Here is a 21,349-nt window from a genome sequence, read left to right as displayed (position 1 = left end):
GCGCTAGAGCCCAGGATGAGTCACGGCTGCCGAGCGGCGCAGCAGCGGGCGGCCTGTCAGCGGGGCATCGAGGAGGACGGGAACGCGAGACGCGCTCGCACACAGGTCCTGTTTTGGTCAATCGAGTCTATGAGAGGAAACCGCGGGAAAGAGGCCGGTCTGTCACAGCTGTGAGAGGAGTCCTTTGTGGGCCGAAGGACAGGAGTCGGATAAACTCGCAGCAGCCCATCGTCAATGGACAGTAGCTCTTGCTGTTCAAACGTGGACAATAACACACTGTATGACCATGTCATCGCGACCACACTTCTGCTAAATAGTTATCTAACCAAAATTATGCGGAGAAGGACGCTGATATTAAATGATTAACAACAGCAGTCCACGCGTCTGCGGCAGCTCGTGACGGTCACCACACCTTTCGGGCGAATATGGACCAATATCTGGAGCAAATCTCAGCGTGTTTGTGGCGAAACGCATTTGACAACTCGCGCCTAAGGCCTCAAAAAATTTAAAAAAAAATCCAAAAGGCAGCTAATAAAATCAAACGAGCAGAATCAAATAGTCGTAACCAAACCGAGCCTTCAGGAGAACTCAAGTTCTGGGCACTGTTTTGGGTGAATACGCCATGTTTGTGTGCTAAGCGTTCCCAAGCATGTCGTTTATGAGTGTGACCTAGAGGGGAGCAAATGTGGCAAAGGCCAGAGGAAGGAAGGAAGGAAGGAAGGAAGGAAGGAAGGAAGGAAGGATTTGTATTTAATTTAGAGACATAATTGGATACTAGATAATACACTACAACCTTTCTAATACATAAAACATTCAAACTGAACATTTTTACTCAGATCAATACTCACAACTGCACATTAAAAAGCAGCCTGTTAGATTAAACAGCTGCTCTGGCTCTTTTCAAGGGTAGGAAACATTCCACTTTAAATTCACGTTTAGCATCAGCACGAGAGGCTGATGAGCCATGCCGTTTCTAATTAGTGTGTTGCCGCTGCACCTCGGCTTGAGACAGAAGCATGTAAGAACACGTGGAGAATGAGGAGCGTCGTCTGCATTCTCTCGTGTGTTTATTTCGGTGGCACAGCGGTTGTAGCGCGGAAAATCAATAGTCTGCGGTTCCCCAGGGAAATCACACACACACACACACACACACACACACACACACACACACACACACACACACACACACACACACACACACACACACACACACACACACACACACACCCTGCTGAAGCTAACTACAAGGCCTGCACCGGGTCTGCTGCACCAGCGCATTGATATGCTGCACCAAGCACAGGCCCGCTTCCTACTTTACAAGGGCGACCCAGTAAACAGAGAGTAAATCGGAGCGCCGCGCCGGATCTGATTATTCCATCTTTAGTCCGGTGGCTGTGGGAAACGCAGCGGTGAATGAGTCTGATCGACGTGAGTGCCATCTCCCTGGCACCAGCGCTGGCGCGCTGCCTGGGCTTTGTACAGAATGGAGCAGCGAGCGAGCGGTTCACGCTGAGTGGAAACAGCGGATGTACGGGCACTGAGTCATCGTTGTGAGTGTGCCCCCAGGAAAGCACCAGACTCTCTAGACTGGAATTTGAGCCCTTTTGAGCTTCCTGTCCCTGTAGCCACAGGACTATGATAAGCTTTAGAGACGCTGCTAAATATTTAAACGCTTCCTGGTTTCTAGTGAAGGATGTTGGTGACACAAAAGCACATGAAACCCACCTCTGTGTATTACCCACAATGCACTACCCCAGACTTAATGAATATTGTCCCCCACTACAACTGAACTTGTTGCTGTGCATGTTGTCTGCACGTATGGCATGTGCTGCACAGTTCCCCCTCTCCATGCCCTCAGCCCAGTGACTAAGCCAGCAGGAATTTCTACCTTATATGCTTAAAGGGGCAGGTTCCTTCTATGAAACCCAACATTGTTGCCTTACCCATAACATGTCAGTAAATCTAGCTATCAGCCGGCACAGCAGGGGCGCCGCTGCCCAACGGCTCGAACCTTCTGCCTGCTATCACACAAACGGACAACAGCTCCAGAAAAATATACACAAAAGCCTGTTTTCTCCCAGATTAAGTCACATTTTCTCATAAATAGTCAGAGAGAGTGAGGAAAATCGTTCTCACGCCGCATTAATTCTCACATCATGGCCGACCTTGAGCGCTCACAGCTCACAGGCTGTGACATAACATGACAGCAGGTCTCCTTAAGTCGAATTCCACCTTGCATCACTATTTACAGATGGGGGAAAATGCAACAGGACACCACACCACACATGTGTGACCGCTCCCACAGCGGTCACACATAAGTCCTGCTAACTCCAGAAGCAAAGATAGTTTTGATTTGTGGGCATTTTGATCCATTACACATTCACACGCACACTTGGCTTCTCACATTTGTTTGTTGATATCAAAATACACCGGGGACATGATGATAGTTTTAAAAAATTAGACCCGAGTGCCTGAGCTGAGCGCGCGGTAAGTTAATATTCAGCCACATAAAGGAGACACGCGAGCTATGCGATGTGAGCGAGCGTGCGCCTCCCAGAGGTCCGACCCGCCCCGGGACCGGGCCGGGGCCCAGCAGCATGCTCCCCTGCTCCTCTGCCTCACTGTAAATGCCACCGGATGAGGATGGAGACGGACGAGGACCGTGAGAGACGAGGCCCAGGGTCCAGGCGGAGGATGAGCAGACGGACGGTGAGGGAAAACAGGAACCAGCTTTTCTCCCTCCCAACACTTGACCCCCCCCCCCACGCAACTAAACGGCACCGAGAACCGCTCCAATCACTCCCACCGACTTCTGTCCAGCCACAAGTACGGAGTTAACATGACTTACTCTGTCTGGAATGGCATTTACCTTCTCCCCTGAGGGGGAGGTGAGGGGGGAGGGGTCATCTAATACACCTCAAACTGTTGTGGGAAACCGTATCTGGTGAGTGGACAAACATATGGAAAGAGGAGTCGTGCCGTTGCTTCACGAGGCCCAGAGGCGACGCAGACGGCGCTCCCTGCTCGCGGAGCGTAATTAAAGAGGAGACCGGGCCGTATCGACGGGAAAACCGCTACGTGCCCTTGAAGAAACATCTGTAGCGCAGAAAAACAAGGCAATTATGCAGAGGGGCGGAGGGAGGAGAGATGAGTCTCCAGCAGGAGAGCGCGGTAGACACATCAGGCCTTCAGCAAACAAAGATGGGGTGAGAGATGTCGAAGCCTGGAATTTAAACATCACACAAATGCTCCAGCGTTATTGTAGCTTTTTTTTTTTTTTTTTTACCCAACTCCCCCCTTTTCCCGGCTGAATAGCTCCCCAAAGCACTTATCTGCAGCCTTGAGACCTCAAGGCCCTGCAGATGAATGCGCTCGCCCTGACCTCGGCCCAGGCCCGCTTCAAACAATGCTCCCGCTCGGCCCGTCGGGTCGGACGCGTGAGAACAACGGATGGCTTCACGGCAAAACATTACACAGTAACTACACGCTGGAAGGTCACCGCCGACTATTATGAGTTTCACAATGTTTCATTTTGTAAACACGCACACATTCGGCCACTTTGTTATGTGTCGTAACAAAGATTTTTCAAATCCTACAGTTTTGCCCAGCTCCCGTATCGGAAGGTGGATAAACTGGGGACGTGACGCAGGTCTGACTCCCATTATCTGTTCTAGGCTCTCCAATGGGGGGCTGAACTGACCACAGGAGGTATAAACACACAGGTCCTCAATACAAAAGGGCCCGGGGAACATTTTCCCACCATTATTTCACACAAATTATAGTCCAGGGCGAAGCTGCAACACAATACGAAGTGTTTTTCAATTTAAATGCACATAATGAGCCAGTTTTTTTTATATAAACCATTGTGTGTTATTTAAAAAAAAACATCAATGAGCCTTTTAAGCTTAAACAATAATGTATGTGACCCTTGTGGCCTCTGCCCTGTTGGAGGTGGCCCGAAGGAAACAAAAAAATAAAGAGGCCTCCAGCGAGCGAGTCAGGCTCGGACAAATGATGAAGAGGGATATTTGAATGAACTGCGAAGCGGAGACCAGCAAAGGCTCCGACGGGCGTTCTACACGGACCCCACCCGCCGTCTGCCTTCGAGGGGGTCTCTCTCTCTCTCTCTCTCTCTCTCTCTCTCTCTCTCTCTCTCTCTCTCTCTGACAACTGGGAGGGAGCAAAACGTAACACAAGCTGTCACACATGCACTAAGCGATGCATGAATGACTGAGACAAGTACAACAAGTGACAAGTACACATAAGTGACTGTTTTTGGAAAAAAAAAAAAAAGTGACCCGGCTTCCAGGGCTGAAGTGAACTAGGATGACCCTCCCCCAGATTCTTCAATATACCTCTTTTCATAAATTGCAAAAAGTCCCTAAGGCAAATATTTAACTGACATGGTCCAGACAGGCAGACTAGCTCATTTCTTGGCAGAGCAACTTTAACCACAACTGAGTATCCTTTCTAATACCTGCTGCTCTATACTGCAGCCATCCTTCACTCCGCAAATAGCCTGATCTAAAGACAAGGTTCCTCTAATGAACAGAGAGGAAATGTTTGCACTGGCCTGTGGACAATCCTGCAGCCCGACGGAAATGAAGGGAAAACACTGCGCAGATTCATGGGATTTGTTCGCCGGCGAAGAAATGCGCAATTTCAAAAATGCTTCGGAGTCGGGAAACCACCTACGTGGATCACAGCCTCATCTACATTCAGTTGCGGCGCACATGCTCCTACTCTGCTTCAGTACTTCGGATGCGCTGGGTGCTGAGGTGAAGGATTTGAGGTTACCTTTCTGGCACTGTTTGGACGTCCAGCAGCGGTAGTCGTTGTTGTCTTTAATGGAGGTCCTCTGGCAGAGTCGGTTGTCCTCCATGATGCCCGGACACACGTTGTCACACTCCTCCTCCTTCTTATTCACATTGATGACGTTGTTGAAGTCCGCGTCCATAATAAGAGACCAGTCCACCGAGTTTATGTAGCAGAGCTCGGGGTTCTTCTCGATCCGGACGGCGCCGCGGGTGATGTTCCTCAGGTTGTACAGGCCGATGTCCTTCAGGCTGGTCATCTCGTAGATCACCAGCGCGTAGTTGTAGAAGAGGTTGCGCCCGCGGATCACGCTGAGGTTGGGGAAGAGCACGCTGAGGCTGTCCAGGCCCGAGACGCGGAACAGCAGCAGGTAGTCGGTGATGACGGTGAGCTTGGGGAAGCTGAGCGAGCGGAAGGCGTCCTGGTTGATTTGGTTGGTCTTGTCGGTGATGAGCAGGATGTGCAGGTAGCCCTCCACCACGGTGCAGTTCTCCAGGCGCCTCAGCTCCGTGATGTCATTCCGGATGTCGATGCTGGGGGCGCAGACTGAAAGACACGGAGGCAGCAGGTACAGGTGAGAAGCGCAATGCGATGTAAAGATCAGCTGTAGATTTGAATTACAATAATCATATAATCATATAATCCTGTTAGGCAAGATGGCGTAAGACGTCAAGCAAACAAATCACTCTGAGGAAAGACATTGTGTGCAGTGCTAGACAGTGTTTCCACACTCAATAGACGCTCAGACTCGCTAACAATAGTTCTCACAGGCGGGTATTTGTATTGTAACAGGAGACCGAGACTATCACCAGGGTCAGCCGAGGCGAACGCCTATTTAATAAAAGAGGTGACGGGGGAAGCGTTATTTAGTTTCAGACTGAGCTCCGCCAGTCGACGTGTTGCTGCAGCTTCCGTTCCGCGGGATTCGAGCCAAACCCCTGCATTTTTCAGCAACGTGTGTTGTCTGTCACCTCGCCTGACCCCGCCCCCCACCTCCGCGTTCTAATAGGCCGCTTCCCCGAGTTAGGGAAACAAGGCCGGAAACCACAGCGTCAGGAGCGTCTCTCAACGGCACGCGCGCCGACCGGAAGCGACGCCGACAGAGACGCTATTTATTACGGGAGGCGATGGAGTCCGGCTCCGGCCGTGCCCATCAATTACCGCACCTGAGCCATGATTCTCATAACGTCACTGCGCTGCGGCGCGGTCAGCGGTTCCAGAAGCGCTTGGGTCTAAAACGCTCCCTTTCATCGGAGCCATCCATCATATTCCACCGCGTTCATCCAACTGGAGCTTCAACTGGACATTATTTAACAAACCACACGGTTTCTAAATAATAAATAATTCAATCATGGTCATATATTCAAATATTTCAAGCCAGTAAATTAATTTTAAAAATATTTTAGTTATTTATTAAACCTCCATTTCAACCACCAGAACATAAAACGAAGATGTTTGTCGGAAAAAATCTCCACGTGGCTTTTATTAAAAGTATAAAACAACAAATAGTCACAGATTGGCGTCAACACGTTGCACCGGGGCCACTGTGACATATGAGCTCCTTGCTTAAACCTGTTATGTTCTTACAGAGGCTTAGGACGCGTCCCAGCGTCTGCGCGAGGAGTCAAACGAGCGCGCTTTCCACGCGAGCCTTTGATCCCCGTCGAAACGCCCCTCCGCCGACAGATTGTGTCACGCAAAACCCGGAAGTGGATTGCGGTACGGCATCGACACGCGTCCCCCTGGCACATGAATGAGCTGAAGGTCGCGTATGAGCGGATCAGGCCCACTTCGGCGGACACGAGGTTCGAAGCGTTTCCCCCCAAAATAGAAGCTGCATTGTTGATGGGGATGGATGAATGGGCTATATTTGCGCCCGTCGGGGTGTTTCGCTTCTCCAAATTTAGAACGGAAACGATTACTCCAGCAGAAAATAGTATTTGCTTTCTCCAATCAACACCAGTGCCCCTGGGCTCCACTTGTGAGTCATTGAGCTGCATGTCTTCTTTGTTTCATTGAGAATTTTTCTTCCAGCTTCTCCGGCAGCCAGAGAGAGAGGGGGAGGGGGGGTGGCGCCACTCAAATACAAAGGCTAATTTGTTTGTTAGTAAAGAGAAAGTCTAGGCCCCACTTCCTGATGAGGGCATTAATAAAGTCAGGGGGCGTCTGGCCAGAGAATGGAGGAAGCGATACTGTGGCGGGCGACAGATAGGGTTTGTGCCAAGTCCAGCGACCGGAGGCCGCACGGCGGCTGGAAAGCCGAGACAAAAAGAGGAAAAGGTGGAATTCTGGGCGTCATAAATGCCGAGCGTTCCAAGACATTCCTGGGTGTTTTACGGTCCCCAATTCACGCTCAGAGGCGGCGGCAAAAAGAGAGAGACAGAGAGAGGTTTATTAGAATGAACAGCGCACGGAAGGAAAAATGCCTCTTTGTCATTCCCCGTTCTGCCCAACGAGCGCGTTAGCTTCCAGGAATTCCAAGTATTTCTTTGAAAGAGGATCGAGTGGGACGAACTGCAATTTGATCGATTTTCTTTCCCCCGTGAGGACAATTCTTCGGTCGCATTTATCTGCCCGATCCATAATTCATCGCCATGTAAAGAAGAAAGCGGCGCTGACGGTAGTAACGTGGGAGTGACGCGGATGTTGCGGCGTCGGGGACGAGCGGGGCCACGTGCGCCTCTCTCCCCCCCCCCCCTCCCCCCGCTCTTCACACTGCTGAGTAAACACACACGTCTCCGCAGCGTAATGGGATCCACCAGCTTGTGTTTATGATTGATAAGCTTTGCCCCGGCCCTCTGTGGAAATGTCAGCGCCCGTGCACGCGCGAGCGCACGCCCCGACGCAGACGCGCGCGCACGAAGCCGGCGGCTCCTTGACCGAAAACTTCCCATAGAACCTCGTTCGCGTTCGGCCCATTTGCATAAACGCCTCGCTGACAGAAACCTGCGTTTGAATGTGAATCACATGTTGTTAAGCAACAGACTATGTATCCTGAGAAAACACACAACAGGAGCATTTAGCCGACATCCTGCTGCAAATCATTGCAATCACACCTAAGATTATTAATTAGAGTCTAAAAAACAAAAGGAGGGAACATTTGGAAATAGTTCATCTATCGTGTTTAACAGTGTGTTAATGATTATTTATTCACAAATGATTTCAAACAAATATTAATGCTTGTAATATATAAATAAAGCATAATATAAACTAATATATATTTTAAATGGCTAAAAGTTTTATATGATTGTATTTCACATTTATCCCATTTGTTACACATTTATTTATTGAATCAATCCAGCATCTTATGGACTGATTCAAGAACTCCCTCTGCCACATTAGTCCCAGTATCAGAGCCTGGGCTCCAGCGCGGAGGCCGCTCGCTGCAGTCACGTCCCGTCACACCTGCCACATCCACTGGCTCTAATCCGCGGCGCACTGGAAGTCATCTGACCGGCGGCTCGCTGGGTGGACCTCGCTCCAAACCCGGCGGCTCGGGTGTCGCCAGAACCCTAAACAGTAACTCTACACGCTCCGTCACAACAACGCGCACACAAAGCCTCCCCCTCTGAAGAAGAGGGAAGAGGCCGGGAGGCGACGGGGAAGTCGGGCTGTTTTTGAACACAGACAATAGACGGGACCCGACTTCTCCAGTTGTGCGGCTACATTTCACCTGTTGTAGCTGTACGATTGTGTTTTCTGTCTGGTTTGCAGTGACCTGCTTTCACCCATGTTTTAATATCCTACAGGACACTTTATAATAGACCCAAAATAGAGGAGGAGACCTCAGATTTCATCTTTTGATTCAGGCTGTGGCTGATTTGTTTGATTTCAACTGAAAACTGTTTGGGAATCAATCGCCGCTGTTTCGGAGACATGACTTTGCAGCAGATTTACACTCTGACCTCTGTGGCTTAAGCGTATATGAATAAAATGCACAAGAGGGAAAAAAAATGAATAAACAACCAAAGCCCATCTAAACTGATTATGCTATGCCATTTGTGAGCTTAGCGTAAGCCTCGCCGTGAAGCTAACGGACCTGCCTCCAGCAGCTCACCGCTTCTTCTAGAAGAAAATCCGAACTTTCACCTCACCAGTGTTTAGACGCCACTGGAAAGTTTAATACTTTATTATGGTAATCGCATGATGACTGACGGAAGAGCACGCAGCGGCAGAAAGGCCTGATGAGGAGCACCTCAGAGAATGATGAATTCTCTCCTCGCGCTCTGATCTGCGTTCAGTTGTCCTGCGACCAGTGCTCAACTGATACCTAACATTTCCCATCATCTCACAAGTTGGACCGTACTCCACGGGCCATTAAACTGGCAGTCCACGGTGATGAATGTGCAGTTGGCCGGAGACTGCATTTGAGCAAGTCCAGCAACGGGCCACTTGAAGTAAAGTGTTTAATTAGGCGTCGCGAAGCTCGGCCGGCGGCCTGCAGGGGCCGCGCCGCGGCAGCCTCTCCCAGCGACACGCTTCCGCATCCCCGCGCGGGGGCCACGCCACCGACCCGGCCCGTCGCGCCGCGGCCCCGCTGCAGCGCGCACAAAAGGAGCCGCACAATGAACTCACAAACGACCCCGGAGGACGCGCCGTGGGTCCGCGGGCGCTCAATGCGCTCTCCCAGCGGGGGGTCGGGGGTGATTGGGGGGGGGGGCGCATCAGCGGGGGAAGGTTGTGCATGTAGCAGCGCGTACCCGACCCCGGGGCCCGGAGGAGTGACAGCGGCCGGGTCGGCACCGGGACGGGGAGCGCTGCCTGTCGGACACAATGCCCCGCGAGCGACACGTCTCCCTGTAAATGGCCGAACACGGGCGCCGACGTGCCCCCGCCGGAGGGGGCGCCTACACTCACAGCCCCTGCTCCAGCGCCGTCAGTGACATATCTATTTATAACGGGCAGCAGCGGGGCCAAGTGATGGGAGTTCAAGCCGTGGGTCCATGCAGGAGGCCCGACGTGTGAACAGCACAAGCCAATATAACAGTCCGCAACCTCTCTACTCTCCCAATCACACAAAACCAAGTCTGTTTCCCTTCGCCGGCATATTTTTACACATTCTATTTCCAAACGCCGCGTCTCCATCGTCCTCACACGATCGCTCCCTCACTTTTAGAGCCTTGTTTGCTGCATACTTGGAAGTCATGGCATGGAAAGTTTACTGTGGTGAGAGTTAAGGGGGAGCTTAATTAGGTTTTATCGGTGTGGACAGATTATCAAAACGCAGAGCAAAAAAAAAAAAAAGAAGAAGAGGAAGAAAAATCATCCCCTGATGGAGTTCGAGGATATCTGTGATTTTCCACTAAGTGAGACTGTGGCCCCTGAACAGCCCAGTGAAAACATCATGGCAGACTGATGAAGTGAGGAGAGGCCGTCCCTGTCTGGATTTTCACCCACGGTCTTTGTCTCTGAACTCTTTGTTCGGAACGGCCTGATGCTTTATACACAGAGCATCAAGATCTGAGGGGAACCACTTGTCTCCCAGCCCCCAACCGCACTCCAGCGTCTCACTGAGCTCCTGGGGAGGGGGGGGGGGGGGCAACCCCCCCAGCCCCCACCACCTCCACATGGCCGTGGTCGGCCCTGATCAATAGCAGCGGATTCAGTTTTTGCCTCCTATTTGAATGCTAATAGAGGCCAGTCGGCAGGTCTCCTTCCCATGTTAATTCGCCTCTGCCGTCACACGCAACTTAGTTCAACGGAAGTGACGTAAACAGCAAACGCACACATTTCTTTGACACAAACAGAGCAGGTCGTGCCAGTCGCACTACACACAAACACGGGGCAAAGGTGGAAGAAGCACCTGGGAACTCACTCACCAGCAGGTAAATAAACAACTTTTGTGACTGGTGAAGTCAACACAATAAAAGCCTCATTCAAAGGAGCCCGTCTGAAACGCACTGTAGTGTTAGTGAGGACAGTCGTGAGCATAAACAGACACGCAAGGGACAATTTGAATAACTACTGGCTTCTCTAGTTATGTAAACCACATTCTTGTCCCCGTTCAAAACACAAAACCTGTCACTTTTTTTACTATGTATGGAGAATATTGAGCTCACGGACAAAAGCAGGAATTTGCTAAATCATCTCTATAATCCAGATGGTGTTTAGCCCCAAGTATTTTTAAGACAGATTAGGAATTATCTTTGACCAACATGGTATTTAGAGAAAAGCCACTGAAAAGCTAATACATCACCAACAAGCAGCAAGAGGAAATAACTCAAATCTGATCCAAGTGTAAAGTGAGAATTTTATGACAATGTATTTGCAAACGAGGAACAAATGCAGTGATTCAGTATTAAAAGATGGATCCTAATAAAACGCGCACATGTATGTTTTTACTAGAGCCTCCATAGCTATTTGACAATAATAGCAGAGACGTAAACGGAAAACAGCGACAATGCCGATATTCGATCGCGGACGAGGGCTCGTTTGACGCGCGTTACTTCGCTGTGCGTGCTTTTTCATTTCTGTGTCAGCGGAGGTTCGCCCGATTCCGCTCGCTCGTGCGCAGCGGCGACGCACCACGAAATGCAAAATGGCCACATGGTCGTAGTAACCTTCAGCTCCGCTCCCCGGATCCACAGCCTGCTCTGTGGATGCCAAGCGGCGGAGATTATGGCGACGCGCTCCTCGCTCCTGCCTAAAACCTGCTGCTTCGTTCAAAGCCAGGAATTAAAAAAAAAAGAAAAAAGAAACAGTCCTAACGCACATGTTCCTGTCGCTGGGTTCACCGACTGACGGCGGCTGTACCACATGGTCCTGCTCAGCTCATACATGTAACAGGCTCGTCGGGAATGCATGTGCTTAACAGTCACCTTAAAGAACTAATTACTGACATGTTAAACCAATATTATTCGATTTATAGAATATATTTCATGTTATAAATTTTACCCACTTATTCGTACAAACCTCAAAAAAGGCCGATTTGCTAAAGGTTAAACTGGACTAAAGCATATTGTGTGTCCAAGTCATATCCTATTTAATTCAACTATATACGTACATATATAGTCAACTAATATTATTATTAATACTTACTCTCTCCATATGTGCACCATATGCAGGTAGTTGACACAGACAGTACCAGAACCCAAAACCAGGCTGGGCTACCCATCGCTGTGCCGGATCTCTTGTCCTCCACTAAAAAAAAAACAAAAGTCCAGCGCAAAGTCGAAATAAAAGAAAAGGTTTCCGCAGCAGCTCCTTAACGAATAAATGTGTCTGGAGCCCAAAAAGGCTGCTCCGTGGCAGACTACAAAAATGGTCGCTTATCTACCAGGATCTGATGTACAACTCTAAATAAATGTGAGATTTGTATTGGAAAAAAATGATGGGGGAAAAAAAAATCAGTAGATTCTGTTATTTTTGCCGATCACTGGGTACCCTGACGTTGGATGGCGAGGCACACACGCCGGTGATTTTACTGGATAAATGATGGTAATCCCCATCTTCATTCTCCATCTCTTGAAAACAGCAGTGCACGTAGAGTGCGACCAGGCCTGCGAGTTAACAATAAAAATATCAGGCTAAATGTGATTATGAGCAGCTTCCACCACCACAATAAATTCACGCCAGTGTCGATCGCAAAAATTCCCGTGTGAATGACTGTGGATGAGGGAGGAGGGACCTGAAAACACGTCCAGATCCACAGGGGTGGTGGCCGGGAGATTGAGAAATGAATGAAAAACCCTTTTTTAATATTATTTTTGGTTCATGCCATTCAGCCAGCACGGTCCCGAGATCCCCACGAAAAGTCCCGGCACGCGCCGAAAACTCGCTCGCGACCCAATTTTCCAGCTCCTCGGGTCGGGACTTATCTCCGGCGTCAGTCGTGATTTCCAGCTGAAAGAAAATACCAGACTTGTGCCACGCAGGAGAATGGGTCTCCAGCTCTCCGAGCTAGACGAACTCGGCTTGGGTGGGAGGGAGAACCAGTCCAAGGAGTTGCCCGAGCCGAGTGTCGCGCGACGCCTCTTATCCACGCAAAATGCAGAAAACACGGACTCCCGTTGCGCGCGTGTCCAGAGGCTGAAATCCGACGGTTCCCTCGGTTAACGCAGCCTGCGGGTCTCCGCTCCTCCGTGGAATCTGTGCTGTAAACAAGAGTCGGCGTCTCTCACACAGAAACACAGTGCTTCGGATAAAGTGGCCGGGAGCAGGCCGGAAAGACCGGAGTGGACTCCGAGCCGAGGATTCCCGAAAACTGGCACGAGCAAAACAAGACGCACACGCAAAGCGCACGCGGAACCCGACTGGGACCGGGTCTGGCAACGCGAAGGCGGTGCCGCTGTGGTGGTTTTCCTGCCTAAGCACACGATGGATGAGGTTCATTACAATCAATGGTTTATTTTCAGTGTCAGGCGATGAGGAGAGATTCTCACCTGAGTGAGTGACACGATCAGAGGTTGGGCTCAGTTCACGCAATGCGCAATCTGCAGCACTTATGTCCAGTTGTCCTAAACAGCTGGTTCACTGGAGCACGCGCGAGCCTCAGTTCTCATCTAACTTGAGTTTTGCGTTTATTTTTCTGTGTCTTCTATGTTCTTTACTAATTAAATGAAAACCCACACAGGACAAGTCGACCTTCTCATACGTTACATGTGGTATTGAGGCAAACATAGAAAGCAGGGAAGGCTTTATACACCACCTTTGAAGATGAATACATGTGAAATATTATTACATTAATTAAACATTTTTTAATAAATGTGCCTGAGTCACATGGTCTCTTAATAATTTTACACCAAGCTACTTTACTCACAACGATGTTATGATGTGCTTTCCAGAAGAGTAAGTAGTACATTGTGTTTGTGAATGTGAGAGTTTAACCTGAATTAAATAAGTACAAAATGAAATTATTAACCATTATTGTTGTACATTTAGCATCTGGTGGTTACACCGCGTCCTTAACATAACGTCTTTAATAAAAGCGGCCATTTCCAGGCAGTTACAACTGATTTTAGGTCTCCACTGTGCTGTCTGTGTGTGACATGCAGACAGACGGTAGGTACCACAAGTTACACGCCACAGCACCGTCAGCGGCCTGAAGGAAAACCTGACATGGAGCTCGGGTGAAGACATGAAGCAGAGGCGGCGCAGCGCGCGCCGCTGCCCGGTCTGCAGCTCGTCCCATGCTGGCTTATATAACGTCTGACTGTTGGCCGCTCGGCGCAAGCGATGATTCAAATAGTCACGGGTAAGTTGTCCTTATAATTAGAACACATATACGCGCTGTAAATCCGCGGAAATTAAAAATACAGCATAGGTTTTATGACTGTGACGTGATGTCCATATTTAGATTAGACGAACTACGAACTATTCCAAGTATGGTGTTCAGCATTATAGTAGTAAACGCTAACTATTTAAAAAATATAAAATCTTGGTTTAAATTCCTTACTAACTGACTTAGTTTTAATTTCGTTAACTTAAGTTTAAGCAGGAAAACTTTAAAAACAACAAACTTTGCTTTGTTGCACAAAGTTCAAATGTGCACATTTGCAGTAATTGAGACGTAAAATTAAAATAATCATAGTTTAAGGTCAGATAACATTCAACCTACACAGATAAACAGTCAAACTGTGACCTTGTGCTGGAAATTCTGGTAGCTGAGCTGCTGAGGTGAAGTGAGCAGCCCAGAAAGTTAAAGAACAGGCAGTCCTCAAAGTGAATACAGTGGATGACGCTGGATAAGCGGTTTAATAAATTAATTTAATTAATCCCTCTTTTTTGACTCTTGAGTTTCAGGCCGCTTTCAACCATATTAGTGATTACGTGTCGCCCCCTGCTGCTGTAAATGCCGCACTGCAAACAAACAAACTCAAAGCTCCGAATAACTGAAAGGTAAAAGCTTTTTTGCCTGCATGTTGGTGCTTCACTGACAACAACATCGGTATTGTGTTATGCATCAACATGCTGCAAAATGATTCTGGGTGCATAAATATTTTAAACAGTTGTGAAAATTTAGTACAACGACCTTTTTAATTTGTAATTATAGATACTGTTCAAGTCTGCATATACATCTTTAGTCTCAAGAGGAAGTAACCTTCAAACAAATGTGAACTGTAAACAGGTGTGTAGAAACGGGCCGATAGTTAATGCTTAACTCAGTTGGGTTTTTATAACCACCATATAAACTTGTCAGTAGCTAAATTAATACACATGATAAGGTGTGTGTAAGGTGATGAGATATCACCAACATAATGTAAATATGCTTTTACGCGTTTAGGACCTACATTTAAACTTTTGTTTACCTTTTCCTGCCTTTTTATTTAAGCCCGTTCTGCCACTACCTCACCACCACCAGGTATTATTAACCAGACTAACAGCAGGAAAACAGCGTGAAACACAATGAAGCAGGAGTAGGTAGGACTAAATCTGTGTTAGGTTTGATATTAGCTGATGCTGAACAGGTCGTACCAGACCAGGTAAGGTTGGATCAGCAAAACCACTGAATCAAGTGAGGGTGTGTTGCTTATGGTTTCAACTTTTGTATGTTTGCTAACATAGCAAAAGGTGAAATGCTGCATTAGGCCGCTGAAGCCTATTATTAAGACACGAGAAACAACACACGAGAAAGTAAATACTTCATTCTGTTGTCTCATAATATCTTTTTGGGAAAATTCCAAACCCAAAGACAACCTGGAAAAATACCGTGTGGCCCAATATCACACTTTAGCATGCCATTAATTAGAACAATGATGTCGCAGACACTGGGCGGTTAAAGAGTAACAGTGAATCTCCTGCAGGGTCAGAGGTGCAAAGCATCCAGTGGTTGGTGTCCTGTTCTGCTTTGTGAGAGTCCAAGAAGGTATGTGCAGTCACCTCGTACTCTTTACCATATGTGGTCCTGCAAAAACACAAGTGTTACCTGCAGAGCGACAGTGGACCTTCATGCAGACTGTAGTTTTCCTTCAGTAATATCTCTTTGTTTACATACTGTATTATGTGTGACATTATTATGATATTATTGGGTACCATTTTATGTGTTGAAATTACATCTAGAACAACATATTTTTGGGAAGATAATAAATAAAGTAAAAGAAGAAAATACCAAAGGACTTGATCACCCAGAACGGCAAGGGCTTGGTTTGTCTTGCAGTGTTTGATGAGAACCTTCTGATTAGCCTGTCAAACAAAAGCCTATTAATGATAAAAGAAATTCTAAATGCAAACAAAATGATAAAAAACAAAAAAAGCACCCTGCACTCTGTGGCCAGTTACAAACCTAGACAACCAAAAATGGGTATGCTGCAAAAGCCGGAGTCACAGTAAGGACTTACAGGAACAGGCAGACCCTCATTTTCGAGCCTCTCCTGGGGGTCAAAGTGCACTATCTTCCACCACGATAGAAAGGAATCACTGTCGACCAAGTTCACTTCTTGGAGACGGGACTTCTTTGCACACTGTAAATAAAGTCACAAGAGGATGCGAGTCAAAATGGTTTGAGATTTAGTGAACAAGGATAATTGTTGCATTCTGGATGCTCAGCATAATATATATATATATATTGCTCAAATATTAATTAGTATTTAACCAAAATTTACCTTTTGAAAGCTTCGCAACTCACTCGCTAAAAAAAGCTAAGGAGAGACAAGAACAGAAAATATGTAAGAACTAAATTAAACTGAGAAGCTGTGATTGAGAAGCTCAATGATGCACTGTGCCTTGTGACAAAATACAATCTGTTTGTGTGTGTGTGTATGTGTGCATGTAACATGTTGCACTGTGACTTACTCCTCCTGCAAAGCCACTTGTTGTCTTCAGTGCAAAGCTTTGCTCATAGAGCAGAGCTGATCCTTCGGGGCTGCCATCGACACTATAGTCAAAGAAGCAATGAGCAGGTTCATGTAGGGCTGGGAGCCTGAACATACCTACATTAAATGTGCTCGTGTGTTTACCTGGTAATGGTGAAGGCAGTGCGTGTGCAGGGCTGAAGACCTCTACCGGCGCTGATTCCACATGGGGCTTGAACGCCAGGTGAAGGAGCCTTTGACAAACTGTTCACGTCTGCATTAATACTCACTGCACTGCACTCCCTGTTTTCGCCTCCCTCGTTAACCAGCATGATAATATCCCCAAAGTGCAGTCCTCCATCGTTCGTTACAGAGAGCTTCACCTACAAACACCACCGTCCTTAGCAACCCCACCAGCGCTGTTATTACTGTTATTACTGTTAATCTAAGTAGCACAGATCCAAACTTACTGGTCTCAGAATGTTCAGTTTGAGAAAGTCAACCTTCTGGGCCGTCAGCTCACCTCTCTCCTTTTTTTCCAAATACTCCTTCTTTGCCTCCTAAGATTAAGAGCCCACAACCACAAATATTCACAGTATTCTACATTACAGTAAATTGCTGCTACATTGCTCATTTCCCTTGTGTTTTACTGTAGGTGTGTATACAATCTGTAAGTTAGCTTTTACTGCAGGAGGGTTAATTATTGACCCATACTGCGCAGTCAAGCTGTGCAGTCTCACGTCTTTATGAAAGTAAAATAAAGCAGGCCCAAACTACAACTACTGTAGCTATTTAGCTAACACGGAAGAGCTAAAGCTAAATGTGAAACTTTTTCAACAGCTAGGTGGCTAGCTAGCGTTAGCAAAGTAAAGTATATTGTTATATTTTGAAGCAAACCTCTTCTAAGCTCAGGTCCTCATTCCAGTTCCCGATCCTCACATTTGTGCGATAGGTTTTCACATGAGCCATTCTACCTGTAAACTAACGAATATTGATCTTCTAACTACGTATCTTTGGTTTGTTTAGAGGTTTCTATGGCAACCGAGTCACATTTTATTTTCTAATAGTTCTCGCGAGAAGACGCGTTATTACCGCAGCCACAGGAAGAGATCCTTGGGAAAAGTGTGCTGTGTCCCGGTAAAAATCAAAACAATGAACGCCGACTCTAGTGCCAGAAAAAATACAAACTAAAAAAGATAGGCAATATAATAATAGGTCAATAAGTCAAGCACAGCAAACTAGTTTTTCTTAATTTGTAATTTTAATGAAGACTACAGTAAAATTTGATTAAATACTCTGAATTCAGAACTCCAGAAAACAAGTGTCACATACATTTGTGTGTTATCCTTCACGGTTCCTTCAAAAATACTAGTGTATTAGGTGTATTTACTGGTATTTACTTTGAAGAAGCTTTTTACAGCCTTATTCCAAACTGAATTACCAACTCAGTTTGTTTGTGTCAGTCTCTGTCAATGGCCGTTAGCCCGACCTCTAACGCCTGCACCATTCGAGTGATTCAGCTTGTGTCTCCGTTCCTCTGGTGAATCACTGTCGTCCTCCTCCTCATCACTCCTGTCGTCGCCTTCAAGCTGCAGACCCCAGAAAAGGCAGGGAATGGAACGTGAACAAATGTGGACATGTCGATTCATATGATGTTTCGTTATTCTAATTATTCATTCACACATCGAGACCCTCGTAGACAGACCTTGCCACAGATCAGCTTATAAACCATTTGTGCGATGAGAACAGCCCAGTAGATGTGGAGTATCTGCAGCACCAGCAACATGACATTGAAGAAGTAGTAGCCAAAGAAGGGAGGATACCAGTCCAGCGGGTACACCCATGTACAGTGGATCACCCTGCATGTGAACACTTATTATAATATTATAATATTATAATATGGAATCCTTTCGCATCACAGGCTTACCAGAAAGGAAAAATAACAAGTCTTGTGCCAGTGTAGACGAATGTAAACACCACAAACAGGCCGTTAGCCGTCGAGTGCCACTTTGCGTAGTTGAATACTTTTGCACACTGTGGAATGAAAATGGGGCTTTAGTGCTTTGTGTGAGTAACATGGGCCTTGAGCATGAGAATGCATTGGCACCGACCTCTAATAGAATGTCAGCCGAGTCGTGAATGGCCATGACGATGGTGCCGATACGGATGTAGTTTGAAATCCAGGAGAAACTCAGAAGAGTTAGTGTGGCTATATGATGAATGACCTGCTCTTTAAAATCCTATCATAAGGACAGCATGTAAATAATAACACAATAGCTGTGAACATAAAATGAATCTCTAAATCCTTGATAATGGCTTCGTGCCTCTCCACACTTACTTTCCGTTTCACATCAAACGCGAGGCTGAAGATCAGAGAAAGGTAAAAGCCCATTTCCAAGAGGTAATACCAGTACTGGGACGACAGCATGGACTGAACACACACATACAGTAACACACAGACATGTTGATCACGCTGAAAACAACCACATTTCTACAAGACATTCTGTCAGTAACGGCACAACACTGACCTGTTTAGGGAAGCCTACCCAAACCTCCCTCAGATTACTAAACCAAGGTTTCTACAGCAAACAAAGGAGAGACGAGCGTGAGTGTAAATACTGGTCAACGGCCTCATGCATGTTTGTGGGCCGCTGACGAAGAGAGGCACAGATAAAAGCACAACAAAGCCTTTCAGAGACAGTTCACTGCGCAGCCAGACAGGAAGACCTGCAAAAACATGGAGAAAGGCCAAAAGGCACTTACATCATAGAGAACGAGGATCCCGCCAACAAACGCACACGAGTAAAACACACACCTCCAGCTGTTGACAGACAAGAACAGTGATATCATGTCCATCGGCGCTTCCTGAAGCGTTACAATATCAACCGCTAACACAAACACACCTGGCCTCACAGAACCTCTTCTGGAGGCCCGGTCGATCCCGGTTCCTCCGCCTCCTGAACCAGACCTCAACCCTCCTCTCCGGCCAACTGGTCTTCTTACTGAGAGACATCACGTCAGCCTGAGACACGGGGGGGGGAAGCAGTTCAGGTGATCGGCTACTTCCACGCTTGCATAAGTCGTACAGCGGCATTCCAGTTGCTCTCCGATGACGGGCAATGTTTGATTTTAAACAAAAAAAAAAAAACCTGTTCTATTGCAGCGCATGTATTCATAGCGCCGGCCGAAGCAAACATCATCTCCGCATGTCTACGTACATGTGATGGAACCCGGGCTTGGCTGCAGAAGTACTTTTCCAAGACGGGGTTGGGTTCCGCTCGCCGCCGTACGCTGTCCCTGATTCCCCAGGCGGCGGCCGCGGGTACAGCCAGGTACCTTCAACAGCACACACGGGCGTTACAGCAAAGCCCAGCAACAGGACGACGTCCACCACGAGTGGCTGAGACTCACCTCTCGAACACGTATCTGACCAAGAGCAGGCACAAGGCGCAGGGCAGGGCGACGTAGAGGTGGGAGGCTTTGGCGTAGACGCGACCCTCGCCGTCCTCCAGATCGGCCCAGGACACGTTTCGAGGCAGCCACAGATGCTCCCACCACAGCCACTCTTCCACCGACTGCAACATGCTGCTCAACAGAACAGAACGGGCTGAACGGTGTGTCGCCGTGCGTCGTGACCACGGCTCTGTTCGCGTGCGGCCATTAAGGAAATGAGAGGAAGGAGGACAGCAGATATCAAAGGGCAGGAACGATAGCGAGAGGTGAGGAGCAGCTCCGAGGCAGAGATTAGAGAGAAGTAAAGTCCTTTGTCATGTGGACTCTGTCCATTATAGCGTGAAGATAAAAACATGTTATTTGAGCAGTTAGAGAACTGGTTTCCACAGAGCCGTCTGTGTGAACATACACAAAATCACAAATAGTCGCTGTTACGCCTTTATTTACTCGACGTGATAGCACCAGCAACAGCGGCGTGTCCCCTGATCCTCAATGTTAGTTAATAAGTCAGCATGTGGAAATAAGAGAACATACCTGCAGGCAGCGTTGTGTTGGCAGGTTCCAACAGAAGAGAGGGAAGCTGAGGCCGAGAGGCAGAGTTCACCCAGAAGGAGTGTCTGAGTTCAGGGAAATCAAAGGAAAACATTTAGTCAACACATCGGCGACTCAACCTTCAGCCGCCCACGCGTGCCTGAACAATTACATCTTCCGTTAGATCCCTTTTAGAGAAAGATCAGCAACACGATTAAGCGTATGCAAATGAAGACCAACTCACCTTCCGTTTGCGCTATTGTCCAGGGATCTGCCTGTTCGGAACTAGCCAGTAGGTCACGCAGCTTGTGTTCGCCTCTTACACACACACACACACACACACACACACACACACACACACACGCACACACGCACACACACACACACACGCACACACACACAGAGCTCTATTAAAGTCTGTAATTCCCCACAGCTACCGTGGAGCTAGTCCTCAAACATTGCCTTAAAGCTTAAAAATAAAAGGCTAATATTGACACATGAACTAATGCTTTGCCAACAGACAACAGGATCCAGCGAGTGTGTTGATTTTGGGCATGCGTGGTCACTCACCTGCTGGGAAAGAAAGGGATCCTTCCCTCCCACTCCGTCTCTGCCTGTGATCACACCCTTCGCCGCCGGAGCGCGTCCTCTAAGGTAGTGTTAGCTCAGGGACCTCCTAATGGCCCTGGGAGCGTTTGCATTTCAGCCGTGTGAGCAATCATTTGCCTGTGGGGTTGGTCGCGCACCCTCACCTGCGTGAATTCCTCCGGAATGCTGGGAAGCCCCCACAAAGGGCCCATTCACTGATGGGACAGGGGAGG

The 21,349-nt window shown here is 47.8% G+C and overlaps 3 protein-coding genes across 4 annotated transcripts in view; all 3 read right to left on the bottom strand.

The window, feature by feature from the left end:
* Positions 1-12,981, bottom strand: part of igf1ra (insulin-like growth factor 1a receptor) — a 52,607-nt gene extending 39,626 nt beyond the window's left edge. The window contains exons 1-2 of the mRNA XM_029152817.3: positions 11,854-12,981; positions 4,798-5,361 (exon numbers count right to left, since the gene is read on the bottom strand). Coding sequence (XP_029008650.1) covers positions 4,798-5,361; positions 11,854-11,929 — 640 coding nt within the window. The 5' untranslated portion in view covers positions 11,930-12,981. The remainder of the gene's footprint in view (positions 1-4,797; positions 5,362-11,853) is intronic.
* Positions 12,982-15,378: 2,397 nt separating this feature from the next.
* Positions 15,379-17,606, bottom strand: cfap161 (cilia and flagella associated protein 161). The gene is made up of 8 exons (XM_029154708.3): positions 17,442-17,606; positions 17,015-17,104; positions 16,710-16,927; positions 16,546-16,627; positions 16,356-16,391; positions 16,092-16,214; positions 15,863-15,936; positions 15,379-15,658 (listed from the first exon to the last, which is right to left on the bottom strand). The coding sequence occupies exons 1-8, from the start codon at positions 17,511-17,513 to the stop codon at positions 15,499-15,501; spliced, it is 855 nt and encodes a 284-aa protein (XP_029010541.1). The 5' UTR covers positions 17,514-17,606; the 3' UTR covers positions 15,379-15,498.
* Positions 17,607-17,783: 177 nt separating this feature from the next.
* On the bottom strand, positions 17,784-21,272 carry cers3b (ceramide synthase 3b). 2 transcript variants are annotated; one of them, XM_029154705.3, is made up of 13 exons: positions 21,099-21,272; positions 20,773-20,846; positions 20,532-20,614; positions 19,956-20,129; positions 19,763-19,880; positions 19,448-19,566; positions 19,308-19,365; positions 19,073-19,123; positions 18,883-18,975; positions 18,656-18,784; positions 18,472-18,578; positions 18,250-18,403; positions 17,784-18,133 (listed from the first exon to the last, which is right to left on the bottom strand). In XM_029154705.3, exons 4-13 carry the CDS (start codon positions 20,126-20,128, stop codon positions 18,014-18,016), a joined length of 1,122 nt encoding a protein of 373 aa, XP_029010538.1. In that variant the 5' UTR covers position 20,129; positions 20,532-20,614; positions 20,773-20,846; positions 21,099-21,272; the 3' UTR covers positions 17,784-18,013. The 2 variants fall into 2 exon arrangements, with proteins under 2 accessions (XP_029010538.1, XP_029010540.1); XM_029154707.3 differs by lacking the exons at positions 20,532-20,614; positions 20,773-20,846; positions 21,099-21,272 and having other exon boundaries at positions 19,956-20,502.
* Between the last annotated feature and the right edge of the window lie 77 nt (positions 21,273-21,349).

The sequence above is a fragment of the Betta splendens genome, chromosome 6 (genome assembly GCF_900634795.4).
Source record: "Betta splendens chromosome 6, fBetSpl5.4, whole genome shotgun sequence".
NCBI lineage: Eukaryota > Metazoa > Chordata > Actinopteri > Anabantiformes > Osphronemidae > Betta > Betta splendens.
The sequence above is the reverse complement of the archived record's forward strand: the minus strand, read 5'-3'. Positions and strand labels throughout refer to the sequence as shown.